Raw genomic sequence first — 18,734 nt, 5'->3', positions numbered from 1 at the left:
GATAAAAAAAAAAAAAAAATTAAATAAAAAATCTAACCCTGACTAACCTTACTGTCATGCACTTGTCCTAATAAACTAACCTACACTGTAACTAGGGATGGGTATCGTTAGGATTTTATCGATACTACTACTCTTATCGATACTGCTTAACGGTTCGGTACTTTATCGATACTCTTATCGGTTCTTTTTGGTTCTTTTTTTGCAAGAAAAAAAGACAATTAATTAAGAACAGAATCAACATTGCTTTATTATTTATAAATACAACTTTATAAATAAGTATTATAAATAAATATAATTTCTTCAGCAACAGCAATGTTCTTTTATATAACTTTATAAATAAATATAATAAATTAATATAATTTCTTCAGCAACAGCAGCAACAATGTTTTAAATGTGTCTGACTCTGAATTATAGACTTTTTATAATAAACAACAAATGCAAAAGGCTAACAGAACTGTGACACTCGTTCACCCTATCCTCTGTCATCCTTCCTCTAGCTGCTAGGGAGAAAGGACTTTGGGTGGTGGAGGGAGGTAGAGGAGGAGGATGTGTGGTGGCCCTGGGCTCACTGGCCTGGGACATAGTGGCTGACGCCTCAGCTTGACGATCTATAAAAAGTTTAGATTGTAGTATTTGTAGCTAAACAATTGTTTTGTTTATTAGCCTATTTGTAATAATTCGTTATTAGCCTAGGCAACTCCGTATCTTGGCTTACGGTTACGGCTGCAGTGGATGCAGATGGAACACTGCGCGCAAGGCAGTCGAATACGCGCATTTCTGCACACTAATATCATGTTTTGCCAACAGATGTTTTGATAAATTGATTTGCTCGTATTGCCACCCTTACTGGCAAATGTTTTGTTGCACTTGTGGCAACGTGCATTGTCGGCATTGACCCTTGTAAAGTATATCCATACTTTAGAACGCTTCGCTCTATCCGCCATGATCACGACTCAGTGCATGCAGAGCTGCTGTCTGTGTGCAGAGCGCTATAGCACGGGGCGTCGGGGACACTTTCATTAAGGAGTACCCGTATGTAGGACCCGTATGTCTATGTGTAGCACTAGCGAGCGACTCGCGAGGAGACTCGCTGGCTGCGGCTCGCTTCTCGTGCAGAGACAGAGAGAGGATCGTTCGCAACTTTTAAATAATAATAATAATAATAATAATAATAATAATTTCTCTAGAGTATCGATAGCAGTACCGAGGACGTCAGAGCTTATAAATACTCCGGTATTTTCTAATATAGAACCGGTTCCCGTTTAAAACCGGGGTCCGGGGGGCATCCCTAACTGTAACACGCAACACTTTGATGAACATTGTTACTCAGCTGATAGAGTTGTACCCTTCTTGCTGTCTTGTCGTACAGAACTTGTAAGTCGTTTTGGATAAAAGCGTCAGCTAAATGTAAATGTAAGAGAGGAATTCCCCCGCCCTTCCATATAATCCTCAGTTTCCATCGGATGCAATGGAGAGGCAACGGGGGAACCCCCCCTCGGAGCCAGCTGTTCCGCAGAACCGAACGCCTCTGATCCTGCGTACTAAACACTGCCGCCGCGGCCAGACCACCCGCCCCCGCTGCTCACCGCCACGTGACTGGAGCGAGCAGAGGCGGAGAGCTTACACCGCAAGTAATCACCCACCAAAGAGACCATCGGACTAGCCGACTGTCTCTCGTGGGGATGCTGAAGCCGGAAGGCCACCTCACTGGGGAGGGGCGCTTTTGACGGCTGCCGGGCGGCGCACAGCCAGCTCTGCGCGCCGCTGAGGCTCACCTTCCTGCCACAAACATGGAGTCAGGGAACCACCACGGGCGCACGGAGGAGGTCGCGACAGTGAAGCGCTGGTGGAGGCCTGAGCGGTAGTTCCCAGGTCCCGGTGGCGGTGGTGATGTCATTTTCCAATTTGGAAAAAAAGGACAGCAACACAACTAAATCTAAATCTAAGCTAATATATTCTCTTTTCGCTTCTGAAGTGTGGACGGACTTCCGAGAGTGAAAGATAGGGAAGAGCGGAAGTACGGTCACACCCCTCGCTTAAATACATGGGCGGAAGTGGGCGTGGCCGGACAGGTGTAGGTGCATTGTGGCAGGAAACTTTCAAAGGTCACAGTAGGTGACAGGGAATATCCCAATATAGAGCAGAGCGTAGAGCTATTGCGAAATATAACCAAACAAGTCAGTGTCTCCTCCATTCTATAACTGAACAAGTCACTGTGTCTCCTCCCTTCTATAACCAAACAAGTCACTGTGTATCCTCCCTTCTATAACCAAACAAGTCACTGTCTCCTCCATTCTATAACTGAACAAGTCACTGTCTCCTCCATTCTATAACTGAACAAGTCACTGTGTCTCCTCCCTTCTATAACCAAACAAGTCAGTGTCTCCTCCATTCTATAACTGAACAAGTCACAGTGTCTCCTGACTCCTAGAACCCACCTCACCCCTGCACACTTTGCCAACCTAGGATGGCTTAGAGTAGACAACAGAGTACAGCAACTTGCAATGGGCCTGGTCTACAAGATACACTACACGACCAAGGTACCCATGTACATGTCAAAATACTTCCCAAAGGTCAGTGAATACCACGATCACAACACCAGAGGGAGCTCCACAAATCATGTAAAACCCAGATTCGGCTCAAACAAGGGACTAAACACGTTTCGCAATTATGCCACAACAATGTGGAACGCCCTACCCAAAGCTGTAAAGGAATGTAAATCACTACCCAGTACCCACCTTCAAAAAAAACTCAAAGAACACCTACGGGAGACTGCAATTCAAAACTGGCCCCTACAAATGTCCTAACCCAGTTGTACAATAAAGACCAAGCATGGCTTTGTCAGTATTCCAATGTACAGCCCCACCCAACCCCACCCCACCTACCCAACCTCCTCCAATGTACGGTTTCCATGTCAAATGTATGTCAGTATTCCAATGTACAGTGTCCCCCCCCCCCTACCCAACCCCCCCCCCCCCCCCCCCCCCCCCCCCCCCCCACCTCCAATGTACAGCCCCACCCCACCTACCCAACCTCCCCCAATGCACAGTTTCTATGTCAAATGTATATACTCTTCTTCTGGATTTTTTTAGTATCACAAACAGTACTGTATTTGAAAATCTGGTATGTCATAAATGTATAGATGTAGCAGTACTGTCTATCTGTATGTCATGTGTGTCATATGATGAATTGAAAATGGGGGACCCTGATGGAAACAAGACGAAAGTCTTTCTCAGGTCTGCATCCTCTTAACAATTGTATGTATTGAGCTGTACTGTACCCATTCTGCAATCTGTTAATAAACTTTTCAATCAATCAATCAATCAATCTCCTCCCCCAACTAGTCACTATGTCTCCTCCCTTCTATAACCAAACAAGTCAGTGTCTCCATTCTATAACTGAACAAGTCACGGTGTCTCCTCCCTTCTATAACCAAACAAGTCAGTGTCTCCTCCATTCTATAACTGAACAAGTCACGGTGTCTCCTCCCCCAACTAGTCACTATGTCTCCTCCCTTCTATAACTGAACAAGTCACTGTGTCTCCTCCCTTCTATAACCCAATATTGTACTCAATGATGTTCCCAGGGCCCAGACCCACTACTGAGCTTAATGAAACGCAGGTCAGGCTACACAAGATTAGGGTGTTCTAAACATTCCATGAAAGGCCTCTCGATAAAAAAAGGTGGGTGAGTTTTCTGGTGAGCTATTTCATGTGACCTCAGTGAGCAGAGGTTTTTTTTGGGGCCTTGAACACAGCTGGGCTAGCAGGCCAGGCTCACTGAGCTGCTGTTTGATAAGCTTCTTTCATGTCAGGTTAACTTCCCCTGAATAGTAGATTTATTGCTAAATGTATATCAGTTGTAAGCTATGATAGCCATATTAGCCATCTATCCTACAGTAACATTAACCAAAAGAAACAGTTAAGAGAGCTCATTTGATATGTATTATGCATCAGCAATAACTATACCACTGTAGCATTTGTAAGAGGATTCCTGATACCATGAGCATTTACACAATGCCTTTACTGGGCATTCATTGAGACTACTGTGGTTAACCTCATTTCTACATGATGAACCCTCGTGGTTAAGTATCTGGCTAACACTGAAGCAATGTAGTTTCTATTAGGCATGTCATCCACCAGCAGCTAGCAACAACATTACTTCCGGTTTCAGAATTTGCCATCAAAATAAAAGCACTGCAGTCATCTATCACAAATAAGTTTCAAATTATATTAAATTCACAATAAGCAAACAAACAAAAATATATGAATAAGAGCCTTCAGTTAATAGACACGGCCGATTCATTGATATGAACACCACAATAACCATTTTTATTAGTTTTAGACCCAATAAGTACAGCTGTAAACTAACAAACTAATGTACTATAATACAGTAGACTAGTAGTAAAGGGTGCCCTCAACCAGATATCAGAACATACATAATTGCAAGCTTTAGGCTATATGTGGCATATCAGGTAGACCTTTGAGAATTTAACAATATCTTATATTGTATTATATGTTATGCATGAATTATGTTGAGCCAATCAGCTTTTCTATTGGCTTTGTTTACATTCTGATTTGTGGCTATAACACGTTTTTCACTCTCAAACTCAGTGAGTGACTCAAACTGTTTGTACAGGTATTAGTTAAGTTTCACTTTATTTTATGCCTGTAAATGGCTTGTTTACATTTGCATTGTGTGTTATTCCGGAACAAAATAGACAGGTATTTTGAGTTCAAGTAGGGTCTGAAAGTAAGCAAGTAACACCCTTCAAAATGTGGTGCAAAGTGATCTACGCAAAGCACAGTTCATCAGAATAAACAGCTGGTGACGTCACGGCAGGCATCTGGTCATTTAACACAGCCATCCCCTGACATCACACATCGGGCCCAAATATGGCAAACCATGGTATTAGTCTACTCTAGACTTTAGTCAAAGCATACCAGAATGCCATATTTGGGGAAATGTATTTGATTCCAATAGGTGGATCTGCTGCTGCAATTGCCTAAGAGTGTTATCTATATTTTCGTATTGTGGATTCTGATCATTTAAGTGCTAAATAGTATAGAAATGTGTAAAGGTATTATTTAGAAGCATTTATCCTTCTAAATAATACTTTTATTTTGAAAACAAAACCGGAAAGTGATGTGGAACTGTTGCTTGCTTGACACTAGTGCAGTGAACAGGGTGCTGCTAGTTACCTGACTGCCTGGCGGCTAACGCCGAAGTCGCGTTTTGCAGTTGACAAGACAAACATACTAACCGATGCAGCGTGGCGTGTTTTACCCACCTCTTGCTCCGTGTCCCCCTGCTCGGACACTCCAATCTCGCTGGGCAATTCAGCTAGATCTGTGACCCGTATAAGTCCATCGTGGAGGAAGATCGTCTCCTCCTTCACCGAGAGCCACTGGGACGAATCCACGGCCCCGGAGCCCATCGCTCTCTCCTCCGAGAAAAATGCCAAAGGGGTCGAACATTAAAAATGCAGTGTCTGGAAATGACAGTGACGCCCTAGCTAGCGTGCTAGGTAGCTATCATGACATTCTGTTGCCGTTCACTTATTGATGAGGTGCGAGGAGATGTTGCTCTCGACAGGCGCTGGTCGCCAGCAGATTGATACAGGTTCCAGCAGCAGGGCAGTGACTGGAGCAGGTCCTCTTCATAACAGACAGGTGCTCTGGTCGCGCTCGCAGCAGCAGCAGCCGCTACAGTAGCTGTTAGCTGCTGACTTGGTGGGCTAGTAGTGTTAGCTAGCTTAGCTAACGTTACCGTGCAGAGTGGGCGTGACACTCGTTATAAATCCGTTATTACAACGCAAGTTCAAAAATGACTGCTTTTCGCAAATGAAGACGGTGTATCCCCAATTCCTAATCGAGTCAAAAAAAATGCAGAAAGAACAGCTCTGTTAACGATCCAACCCCTCTTATCAGTGGCTGGACAAGAGAATGAAAACCTCCCAGCTGTCAGTGCGACGCCATGTTTCCAAGGCCAAAACTAGCTGTTCCCAGCATGCACTGCGGTCTGAAATAAACTGTCAAAATGTATCAAATGGATTTGAGCTAAGTAAACAGTAAAACAAGGGAGGAAATATGTCTAATATTTATCGATACAATGACAATGTTGTTCTGTGTCCATGGTTGCAATTGAACAAAGTTTTATTAAAATATAAAAATTCATATTTTTTAATAAATTTATAATACAATTTATATTTAACTTTAGTAGAACTCCAAAATCGCCAGCCTTACCTCTATCTAATATTGGCTGCTTAACAAACTATGATAAGCCTATATAATTATATGATGCACTATCGTCTCGATAGTCGATAATGGTTTTTACTCGATTTAATAATATTCTGACGCCACCCTGTGGATATTCTGGAAAATGCTCTTGACATGTGATTAGTGTGAAATAGAAATAGAAAAATAAATAGTTTTAATTATGTTTTCATGCAATCCATACATTAATACTTGGTAGCATTACACACACTAACTGTATAAATATATAAAGATTAAAGGCCTATTCACAAAAGATCCAAGGTGAGGGTTTGTTCAATATGAATTTCCCTCAACCATTTGCCAATCATCGAAATACAGAAAATGTTGTATGAAATGCATAGGCCTATTCGTTTTTTCTTTTTTTATTATTATTATACTGTAGCTCAGTCTCATAAAAAGGTGTGTAAAGCTATTACAAAGGTTGAACATTAAGATCAGCTTCTCTTTGGCTCAACTTGTTCCTGTTCACGGACGACTCAGCCCTGCTGGTCTCTGACAAGAACAAGTTACAGGTTGAAAAAACCCTCAGCTCAGAACTCGGCAGAATCTGCACCTGGCTCACTGATAACAAACTATCATTACACCTGGGTAAAACAGAGTCCATTATCTTCTGATCAAATAACAAACTCAGCAAGACCGACGGCTTCTCAGTTACAGTGGGTGACAAAATTGTCACAAGGAAAGATGAAATTACATACCTGGGTTCCATCCTAGAGGCAAATCTTTCCTGTGACAAAATGGCATCCAATGTAATAAAAAAAAAAGTCAACCAACAAACTAGATTCTTGTACCGGATCTCCTCTCTGGTAAACAAGAATACCCTGAAGACTCTGGCAGGAGCACTCATTCAAGGGTACTACGACTATGCTTGCACCTCATGGTACCAAAGCACCTCAAAGGCGCTAAAAACAAGATTACAAACATCACAAAACAAACTGGTCAGACTACTACTTGACCTTACTCCTAAAACCCACCTCACCCCTGCCCACTTTGACTACCTAGGATGGCTTAGAGTAGACGACAGAGTACAGCAACTTGCAATGGGCCTGGTCTACAAGATACACTACACCACACAGATTCGGCACAAACAAGGGACTAAACACATTTCGCAATTATGCCACATCAATGTGGAACGCCCTACCCACAGCCGTAAAAAGATGTGAATCCCTACCCACATTCAAAACTGCTCTTAAAGAGCACCTATGGGAGGCTGCAATTCTAAACTGGCCACCGTAAATGTCCAACCCCCCCCCCCCCCCCCCAGAGACAGTCTCCTCCCCATTATATGTATATATTTTCTGTTAGGATCTATGGGTAACAGTACTGTATATTTGCATATCGTATATGTCACAAATGTAACAGTACTATATACCTGTATGTCATGTATGTCCCTATGCCATAAATGTCATGATGTCATATATGTATGTATGTATGTCATAAATGTCACTATGAATTGAAAATGGGGGACCCTGATGTAAACAAGACAAACGTATTTCTCTGGTCTGCATCCCCTTAACAATTGTGTGTATTGAGCCGTACTGTATTGTACCCATTCTGCAATCTGTTACTAAAGTTTTCATTCATTCATTCATTCATTCATTCATTCATTCATTCATTCAACAATCCTCAGACATCGTTTGTAAAGACGAACAGGAAATGGTCTTTTTGAGTCTTTGGCCGAGTTCTGCATTCCAGCTCTGTCTTTCCCCTCCATGTTCTTAAGTGCTTGAAGTAGGTCAGAGGCTTCAGAGAAGCCAGCAGCACAGCTAGAAAAGAAACATAAAAATGTAAATGACAGGAGGGCCCAATATCATGATATATGCTATAATAACATGAAAGCTGCACTGGGTAGTTTTGAGAAGAAAAAAGTACCTCTACAATAACTAGTTACAAATGCTTGAATATTGTTTATAATCTTGACACAAATCCAAAAAAATCACCATTTAAAACAAAGTGAACCAACATTGTGCTTAGAGGTGGCTTCTTTGTAAGGTAAATGTGGTGGCAGGGTAGGTGCACCACAGACAAACAGATCATTTCTGGTTTCAAACAGTGCCTCAGGGATCTAGTATCCAATACTAAAGATATGTCTTTTTTTTCAACAACAAAACGACCCAGTGCACCTCTAACTAGGAGGAACTGGCACAACTGCCATCAAATCTTGTCAGAGATGTACATAAATTACAGTGAGACCAAAAACATAGGAGAGTATTAATGTTAGTGCTTATGACCTTGTTCTGCTATGGCAATCGTTCTTGTTTAGCAGTTTAAAGCAGTAATGAGACACAAAGTCCGTCAAGAGAGAGGCAAGAATGTTGGGCTTCCTGAAGTGTTCAATCTGACCAGCCAACCTGCAACATTTACAAACAGAAAAAGACAAACATAGGGGTTCTTTGCAGCCTCAAGCACTATTATTTACAAAGTAAGAAACAAAGGTGTTTGTGTGTAAGGGAGAGAGAGAAAGAGGGCATACGTAAAACAGGGTGTCCGTGAATCACTATGAGAGAACAAATACAGCTGCCTCTGAGGCCTTGTCAATTGCCTTCTTCACTCCACTCAGTAGGTAGTACTGTACCAAGGAGTGGCTCAACCATGCTTGGAAGGGCTGTCCTGGTAGCCCGGAAGGCTAAGGCTCATGCCACATATTTGAGACATTATGGGTTCAAATCTGTCTCATGACCTTTGTCACATGTTATACCCTCTCTCTTTTTCTTTTTCTATCTCTCTCCCATATTTGCCGCTTTCCACTACTCTTTAATAAAGCAAAAAGCTTGTGTGTGTGAATGTGAATGTGTTAAAATAAATAAATAAAACATGCTTGGAAGTAAGCCAGTGCTTCTCAAACTGTTTCATGTTAATTAGACCATTGACCCCATTTCAGGACATTTTCATTGTTCAGTATGTTTTAGTATAGTCAAGTTAAACCGCGCTCACAAGTTCTCACACTGGGTGCTGCAATCCCATAAAGTTCAGTATATCAAAAAGCAGGGTAGCCGGACCAGCACTCTCAGTTTCAATGTTTTTAATGGCAGCCTGAATGGATAGCAGACATGTTTCGGACAATGTCCTTCTTCAGTGATATGGCTAGCGTGATATGGCTAGCTAGCCATATCACTGAAGAAGGACATTGTCCGAAACATGTCTGCTATCCATTCAGGCTGCCATTAAAAACATTGAAACTGAGAGTGCTGGTCCGGCTACCCTGCTTTTTGATATACTCAGTATGTTTTAGGACAGAATTGCACAACTGTCTACAATGATAACAGTGAAAATAATGAAACATACAGTATGAGTCATTCATATACATTCTCTTATTGGGCTAACTTCGAGTGAATGAAACTATTCTTCATTTAGCAGGGGATCAGATATATATATAATAGAACTCTTGGGGGGGGGGCTGGAACCCCTTCAATGATTCATGGGGGTCCCCTGAACCCCTCTTTAAGAAACACCATCATAAGGTCATGAATGTGGCATATACAGTAGGTAAAGAAAGTGTTATTCCCCCACCTGCTGAGGCAATCGCAACGATACATTGTCTTTGATTCCATGTTATGAAGACCATACTTTGTCTCCAAGGGAGGGATTTTGTGTTTACATTCATCCAAATGTTGAAGGGCTTCACAAAGGAACAGATTGTCTGCAATACCAAAGAAATACATGAATCACATAAGCTGCATACATAACCAACCAGCCATGAGTGTATAACCAAATTACATTACAAAATAAAGATTCATAAACAAAATCAAGCCCCAACACTTAATTTGACCCACCCAACCCCCTCCAATGTACAGTTTCTTCCCCCTCGAATGTATATATTTTCTTTTATAATCTCTGTCTCTAAAACAGTACTGTATATTTGTATATCTTGTATGTCATGATGAATTGGGGGACCCTGATGTAAACAAGACGAAAGTCTTTCTCTGGTCTGCATCCCCTTAACAATTGTGTGTATTGAGCTGTACTGTATTGTACCCATTCTGCAATCTGTTAATAAAGTTTTCAATCAATCAATCAAACTTTGTTATTTATATCAGTTGTTATTCTCCTTTTTAGCAACCAGAGCGCACATGTAGCTCTTTTTCATACTACTGAAGGCATGTCAAGCAGGAGCCTATTGGCTGGGGGCTGTATCAGGTTAAACTGCCCTTGCTGACCATTACAGCAGCTGCAGACATGATATGTTGTGCATTTACTTATAGTTCAGGGTTTTCACTGCAGACACTATTGTTTGATTGTAGTTGTACACATCTTGTACTCAGCAGGCCCTTCACTCCACTCTGCAGCATCCACTCTTCAAATGAGTCTTACCTCTATTGAACAGTCCTTTCACAGTCTCCACCTTCTTTCTCAACTCCAAGAAGACTAAATGTATGCTCTTTGACAGAAAGCATGACACTGCTAGCACCCCTAAAAATCACCTGTGCCGACGGCTCAGAGCTGGAGTTTGTTACTTCTTATAAATACCTTGGCCTCTGGCTAGACCCATCCCTCTCCTTCACTACTCACATAAAACACCTGCAGGCCAAAGTCAAAGCTCGTCTGAGCTTCCTGTACCATAATAAAGCTTCTTTCACCCGCTCAGCCAAACACACTCTTGTCAAGATGACCATCCTCCCTATATTTGACTATGGCGACACCATCTATAGAATGGCATCCCAGTGTGCCCTCGAAAAACATGACATACTCCATCATTCCGCCATCCATTTTGCCACTAGTGCACCGTTCACCACTCACCACTGTGACCTTTATAACCTGGTGGACTGGACATCTCTTCACACCAGAAGGCTTCTTCACTGGCTTCAAGTCATCTATAAAACCATGCTTGGTAAAACACCTCTCTACCTCTCCTCCCTTCTGCACGTCTCCACTTCTGCCTACAAACTAAGGTCCATCAACTTCATCAAACTCACCATCCCCAACGCCCTGGAACACCTTACAAAACACCCTTAGACTCACTAACCTCACATCGCTCACTGCTTTTAAACAAAATCTGCAACAGATCATAACCGACTGTTGCACCTGCTGACTGCCTCCCAATCGCACGCATAGCCCTAACTCTTCTCTCCTCCCCCTAAGCCCCCTTACCTACCTCCCCCCTTCTCCCCCTTTCTTCTCTCTCTCTCCCTCTGGTTCTCACTCTCCCTTTTTCCCTCTTTCTCTTTCCTTCTCTCCCTTATTTATTGTAATTGTCCTTGTATACTATTGCTACTGTAATTCCTTTTTTAATTTACTTGTATGCATGTACATAACCTTGTTCTTGTTACAGCCTCCCACCCACCCCACACATGGTGTACCCTTTTGTCATTAACTGTACATTGTTGTTTGCAATAGGAACCTGCATAGTGGCAAAATTGCATACTGCTCATACTGTACATAATCTACCGTACTACACCTGCACTAAATTAACTGTACATTCTAATCCACATCTGTTCATACTCTGTACCAGTTATTTATATGTTTGTATTACACCCTTTCTAATATATTGTCCCCATATGACCAAGTTTTTTATTTTATTTTTTTTATATGAATTAACATCACAGATAATACTTCTTATAATGGATTTATCATCATCTACTAGCACAGATAAGTATAGTATCTGTGGATATAAGCAACTAATCCTGATATAAGGCTGATCCAAACATTTGGACAAATATCATCTGTATCTGTACTCTAGTATAGGTCAGGCCCTACTGTAGCTTTGATAGTACCTGTTGTCATGTGCTCCAGGTTTGTGTTATCCAATGGTACAGAGTTATTTCTCTGCTGTGCAGATTTGCCATCCACCACACGAAGGGCTGCTGATTGTGTTTGTGTTTCAGTCCTGAACTTCATTCTGGTGTGCATCATATTAGGACCTGTGTTCCAGAGGCTCGCCAAAGTCTTCTCTGTTGGTGACACTGTTGCCTTATCGGGCCCCTGAATTCGATCTGTTTTCACTCGGGCTGGTAATGTAGTCTTGGCTGTTGAGTGGATGGTAGCTGGTGTGAGTGATGTTATTTCCTTATCCAAACACAGTTCACGGCGAGGCTGAAAAGTGTCTCCCCTGACAGGCACCCTGGGGCCACAGCGGTGGCGTTTCTTTTTACCTCTTTTACGACCTGCTTTGGCTGTTGTGGTCATCATTGTGATGATTGTACACGCATTAGGTGCAGTACTTTGTGCTATTGGCGGGGTGCTTTGTGTTATAGGTGGGGTGCTTTGTGTTATAGGTGGGGTACTTAGTGTTATAGGTGGGGTACTTGGTGACATGGGTGTCGTCTTCCGACGTGGCTTTGTGGTTGCTTGTGGCGGAACTGTCATCAATTTCATTCTGTGGCCCTTGTTTTTCCCCAATTTATTAGTATTTGATGTGGTTGTGTTGGTTTTAGAAGCAGTTATTAGTGTTGTCCTCAATTCTACTTTTAACAATGTAGTCCTTCGTGTCTTGGGTGCATTTGTCAACGATGATGGAATGGCGGCGTGTGTCATGGATGTCATAGGCGTTTGAGTTGCTGTAGTCGTAGATGTTTTCCTACTCCTGCCGTATCCTTTCCCCATCCTCCGTTTGCCCTGGAAGGAACCTCCTCCAGGTGGACCTCTAGAGGTACATCTATGTGAGGGGACACATGACTTGAGCTTTTTACTTTTGGATGGCATTCTGTTTGGACTCGTCGGCTGTCTCTCCGTCACACGGCTTCCCTCAGTGCTTGTAGACGTGGGGCTCTCCGTGGTCTGATCAGAATGGCTGGGTTTGTAAGCCAAGGGGTTTTGGAAGACAGCATATGGAGCCTCTCTGGCTACCTTGCACCTACAGGACACGGAGCAAAAGATACACGTACAAGTTAGAACACAGCCATGCCAAGAGAGAACATCTTTCAACGTTTGCAAACTAAAAAAGTAGATAAATATAGAAAGGAGTATATTCCTTTCTATATTTATCTACTTTTTTAGTTTGCAAACATTGATCCTGTTCCTCACATGTTCAAAAAAGGTATGTTGGTCTTGCTGTTTTGGGCCGTACAGTCATTTCATGCACTGCAATTAACATTTTCCTTGCAAGCTTCCTAAGGTAATTATAGTTACACTGTTTGTATGATCTAAAGAGTCACAGAAAAATATAATAATGATAGTTCTTATCTTTATGGGAAAGGGTATTTCCAAAAATCCACAGGATGTTAATTATTACTTTTGTGTTATAGACTCCTTATAACATTTAATTTCTTCTTCGTGGCTACAGGGGCTTTATACCAGGGATTCTGACAACCAAGCTGTTTAACCATCGATCAGTTTTAGAAGAGAGTGCGACTGCATGTAATCTGGTTGACATCGCCGTGGAAACAGAGCTGGGGTATGGCACTATGCCCTGCGGTAGTGAATCAGGCATGTTTTTACAAGACATGCTCTCCAATCAAACTACAGGGCTGCTGTTGGTGCTTCAATTTCATACCCATGCTGTATCCGTGCAGCAGTCCTTTGTTTTATTGAGATACCTTACAAATGTTTGTCCAACGTAAGCACTTTAACACCATTCTGCAACGTTTTGTGAATATTAACCCTTTGTTTTGTCAAAATGTTATCTTAGAATTCTAAAACTCAATAGCCATTGTGACATCATCATTGTTTCACACGTACATATTTTTTTTAAATATACGAATCTGAAAAGTATGAAAACCAATCAATATGTCCCTTACATTCCCCACCAGTACTTCACGATGCACTGCCTCCGCTGAACGAACTCGAAGCAAGGCACCTTGAGGACATTGAAGAAGCTGTAGCCCACCAGACTGGAGATGGTATCATTTGCACCCTGGAGGCACTCGCGAAACCTGATGGTGGGCACATAAAGACCAAGCTATTCAACACACAATAGTCCCCAAAAGTGCACCGCTTGGCTCACAATACAATAACAATCTAGGACGTTGGGGTAGTAGAAGCCTTGCTGGAGTGAATTTGGCGCAGGTCCTTGTTCCCCGTTTGTTGATAACAGTCCTTTTCATTATTTCTCATTGTTTTATAGATGGTACCATCTCATGGGTATAAGACATTGATGATGGAGTGTAAGGCGGTGGGTGAGAGAGGGTAGGGATGAGGACATGTGTGTGTGTGTGTGTGTGTGTGTGTGTGTGTGTGTGTGTGTGTGTGTGTGTGTCTGATTTTGTCTGATTTGTTTGGTTTTACAATGATGTCTTTGCTAACATCCCAAATACACCTGATGTTGTTTTTGTTGAAACCAGCCACAAGGAGGTGCTAATCTTAGAAGTAGGCTGTGCCTTTGACCTGTACATGGACCAGGCTTTCCAGGACGCGTGTACCACACGCTTCCAGGACACGTATATAAAATACCAACCATTGCTCGATGTGATAACCAGCTTTGGGTACAAGTGTAGATATAGTATACTCATATTCGGAAGTCTTGGCCATGAGTGATCTGAGAATTGCTCCAATGCCAAAGAGAAAAGCGAAACAAATTGCCAAATATTGCTCTGTCTCAACTATTATTGGCAGCTTAGCCGTGTGGAGAAGGAGGTGCTATGTGTACCCTTAACTTAAGTGTTCAGTGCTGCTTGGCCCCGATATATTTGATTCCTTGTTTATTTGTGGAACCAAATAAAGTATTAAAATGTGTGCGTGTGTGTGGAGGGGGGGGGGGGGGGGGGTATATTTGTGTGTGCATGGTGGAAGCATGACAATGTGATGGTCGACTGGTCAACTAGTTGGGTGAATGAGTGAATGAACGACGGGAGAGAGTTTATGAAAAGTAAGACGGATGATGAGAAGCATTGGGTGGGGAGGTACAGAGAAGTAAAAGGAATGTACGTAATGACCTTTCAATGACCTCTGTCACATATGAATGATTGGCGTGAGAGTTTAAACATACTGTATTACACGTGCATCTACTGTATCTGGATTTCTCTGACAACCGGCTTCCCTCCTGGATCTCTTAGCTTTTTTTTAAGATACGTTGACAGAGGTACGCTCATCATACATGATCAGCACATCATGACATGTTCGCTCTTGATATCACAGGTTTATCTTCCGGGGCTGAACGCATATATGTGCCCCCACCAACTCAAATCGTCATGGAAACTAGTTTTTTTTCTTCAGCATACGATTTTGTCAACTCAGGAGCTGCGTAACGCTGAACCTGATTGTTTTCTCTTCATCCATCACTTCAGTATCATTCCATAACCCTAAGGTCCCAATTACATCAGTTGATATACCTATCCCAAACCCCTCCTCCTCCTTTCTTGATCCTCCCATCACAACTGTTTCCTGAGGATCAAGGAAAGAGGGCAGGGTTTGAGATAGGCTCAATTGGTGATGCAAACACTTCTAACGGTAGGCATGGGTGCTGCAGTCTGTGTTAAAAAAAAAAGAAAAAGGCATCACCGTCACACACCCTCCATTAATTAGGTCCACATAATAAAAATATGTTTTTCAGACAAGTCTGCGCTTAACTTGATCGGATGCCCTGATGCCAGATACTGAAGGAGACGGGCAGGTGAGGGGCAGAGAAACAGAGTTATTGCTCAGACACAAGTTTTTGCTTGCAGGAGATTTTCCCTCGAAGGGATGGGAATCTGTGACATCCAGGGAATGTAATGGGACCCACAGGGTGCAGACACAAGGGCTTAACGGTTATGGACAGAATATCATATTGCAATCACTTTAGCAGATATAGCAATTGTAATAAAACAATATATATATATTTGTTAAAGTCTAATCACAAGTTAAGAATCTACATTTCATTTAAATTTAGTAAGTAAGTAATAATCTGAGTAAAAACGTTTTAATTATTTCAGTAGTGTATTGTGTGAATGCAGCTATTGGATTTCCCACTGTAGGCCAAGCATGTCTGTAGACTACTCTTAATCTCACTTTCTACAAAAAGGAGCATCCTGATTTTATTTTTTATTTTAGCGGTGCAGGAGTGGTAGAAAAACCATAAGTTTACTTAGACACAATGTTTCAACACCAGGTTGAACATTTCACAGGGAGGAAACTAGAGCCCATCCAGAATTTTATTAGAGAAATCCATATTAAATACATTTGAAATATTTCATGGTTACCATACAGTACATACAGGAAACATCCTTAGCAGGATGGCAAAGCAGCATGGCACATGTTCAATCTTATCTTTCTGTTTGTGCTGTAGGCTGAAGGGCACATACTTGAAGTGAAAGCCTTCAACCAAAACAGAATTATAAGACGGAGCATGTGCCATCCTGCTTTCAAATAGGCCGTCTCCAAGCACTGGCATTATTGCAAAACATAAATACAATACCATACCATAAACAATACAACTGTCGGTTTTGGCTTCTACAGTCAGTGTACCCAATGCAACTTCACTCATAATGTGACTCCTTTACCCATCCTCATACAGGACAATGGCTCAAAATAAAAATCATAAACTGCACCTCTATTGTGTATATGCAGAAATTACCCTATCGATTGCCTTATATGAAATGCAGAAAAACAGATTTAAAAAAACAAGGATCAGCTAACATTACAGCAACATCAGAACAGATGGCAAACCAAATGACCTGTGGCAGCTCACTTCAAGAAAGTCAGAAGTCAGTTATTTGAAGTACACTGGCATTGAAAAAGTAACGGCCACATGCTGGCAGAGGACAAAGAGAAACATATTGGATTCATAGACTAGGATTTTTAAGATAAGATAAGATAAGAAGAAGAAGAAGAAGAAGAAGAAGAAGAAGTTGCCTTTGAGAACCAATGGTTCTCGAGCCGTAACGGCACATGGGGCAGGAGCCTATCTCCTGTTTCTGTAGCGTGAGGCAGCTTGATGTACAAGTACACCCCTTGGACATGACGCTAGTATGTCGCAAGGACTTCCCCCCAAATAAGATAAGATAAGATAAGATATTCCTTTATTGATCCCCTTGGGGAAATTCAGGCATCATAGCAGCATGGGGGATGGGGGGGGGGGGGGGGGGTACAGGTAGTAAAAACAACACAAGCAGTGTAAACAAATAAGTCAATATAATTTACTATCTAACTAACTGAAATATACAGTATTCACAGTATCACAGTATTCACATAAGGTGCAGTATGCACAAGGTAGTGTTATTGTCCTCCTTGGGTTCCTATTAGTTCTAGTTGGATGTCTGGCAGCAGTCCCTACCCACTGTTGTGGAGCCTGATGGCCGCTGGTATGAAGGACTGTCCGAGGCGGTTAGGGGGGGGGGGGTATGAGTCTGTGACTGAACGTGCTTCTCATCTTGACTAGCTCGTCGTAGAGGGGGTGGGAGGGATTATCTAGGATAGCAGCCAGCTTCCTTCTCATCCCCCTCTCTGCCATTGCTGTGACTTTACTGTGATATGTTTGTGACAGACTGTGGACTAATTTATTAATTTGATAAAGAATCTTTACATATACTATAGCTATTGTTACAATAGGATATTTTAGTTCAGTAAAAGAAAAGGGATGTTACAATAGGTTTGTATTAAACTAAGGTTTTGTTTCCGCACGGACGGAGTTGAGTGTGACACAGCTAGGTGGAGAGCTGGATGAAGTATGTCAACGTGGGATTATAATAAAAGTGTAAGCAACTTGGAGAATGCTTCAATCGTCAATTCTGTAGTTCAGGGTACAGTATAAACCAAGGCAGAATTTAACAGCTATATTCTTTAAAATATTATTTAAAAAAATCGGCTTATACCATATTAACTATACAGTATACCTGATGTAGTGAAATGTATTTAATATGACTTGCTCTAATTCAGAATGTGAATCTCTATCTATATCTGGGCTTCATTTTCCTCCATGTACTGTATATGTTTTCAACCTGACGAAGACATAGTGTAGTCGACGCAAAGCTATTAGCTTAGCCCACTTACCACTTACAAGGCAGCAACGGGGTCACAAAACCAAAAAAGTTTTTATTCACACCACAACATGCAGGCAAAGGGTTACCCATTTCCAAAACAAAACCACGGCCCTCCAACATTTTTAAACAGCTGCAGGGTGAGTTACCCGTGGGTTAACAGGTTGTGTAATAATAATTGGCCTTTTTCTAGAAACAAAATAGTCATAGCAGAATCTGAAACGTGGGCTTCATTTTGCTTGTTGTGTAAGTTTTGAAAATGAGGAAGAAGACATAATGTCTAAATAAACGTATGGGGGCATTGGAAGTGTGCGCCGTTATTTTCCTTTTTAACACTATGATCGCCGTGGACGAGTTTACACGTCATTCCTAGCCATGCTCATTCTGCCGAAGACGCCGTAACTCGTCTTTGATGTCAATATTTCAAAAATCTGTCATCGAAATCATATTTCCTTTCCGGAGCCCTGAGACACACTGCAAAGCTCCACTCAACTCTCTAGCGGTTCAAGAGCGCCATCTGGTGGCCGATCGGCAGATCGCCAGCCGGAAATTAACCTTTGAACCGGTAGTGCTCATCCATATGTGGTCCGGGCACTCGCTATCGTTAGAGAGACTCCGTATTGACACAGTG

The 18,734-nt window shown here is 42.1% G+C and overlaps 1 protein-coding gene across 1 annotated transcript in view; it reads right to left on the bottom strand.

Moving 5' to 3' along the window:
- hectd4 (HECT domain E3 ubiquitin protein ligase 4) overlaps positions 1-5,918 on the bottom strand; it is a 167,118-nt gene extending 161,200 nt beyond the window's left edge. Inside the window, exon 1 of the mRNA XM_084328500.1 lies at positions 5,291-5,918. Coding sequence (XP_084184626.1) covers positions 5,291-5,437 — 147 coding nt within the window. The 5' untranslated portion in view covers positions 5,438-5,918. The remainder of the gene's footprint in view (positions 1-5,290) is intronic.
- Positions 5,919-18,734: the final 12,816 nt, after the last annotated feature.

This window comes from Notolepis coatsorum, assembly GCF_963971535.1.
Source record: "Notolepis coatsorum genome assembly, chromosome: 1".
Classification (NCBI taxonomy): domain Eukaryota; kingdom Metazoa; phylum Chordata; class Actinopteri; order Aulopiformes; family Paralepididae; genus Notolepis; species Notolepis coatsorum.
Note: the sequence above shows the minus strand (reverse complement) of the source record. Positions and strands in the feature narration are given on the sequence as shown.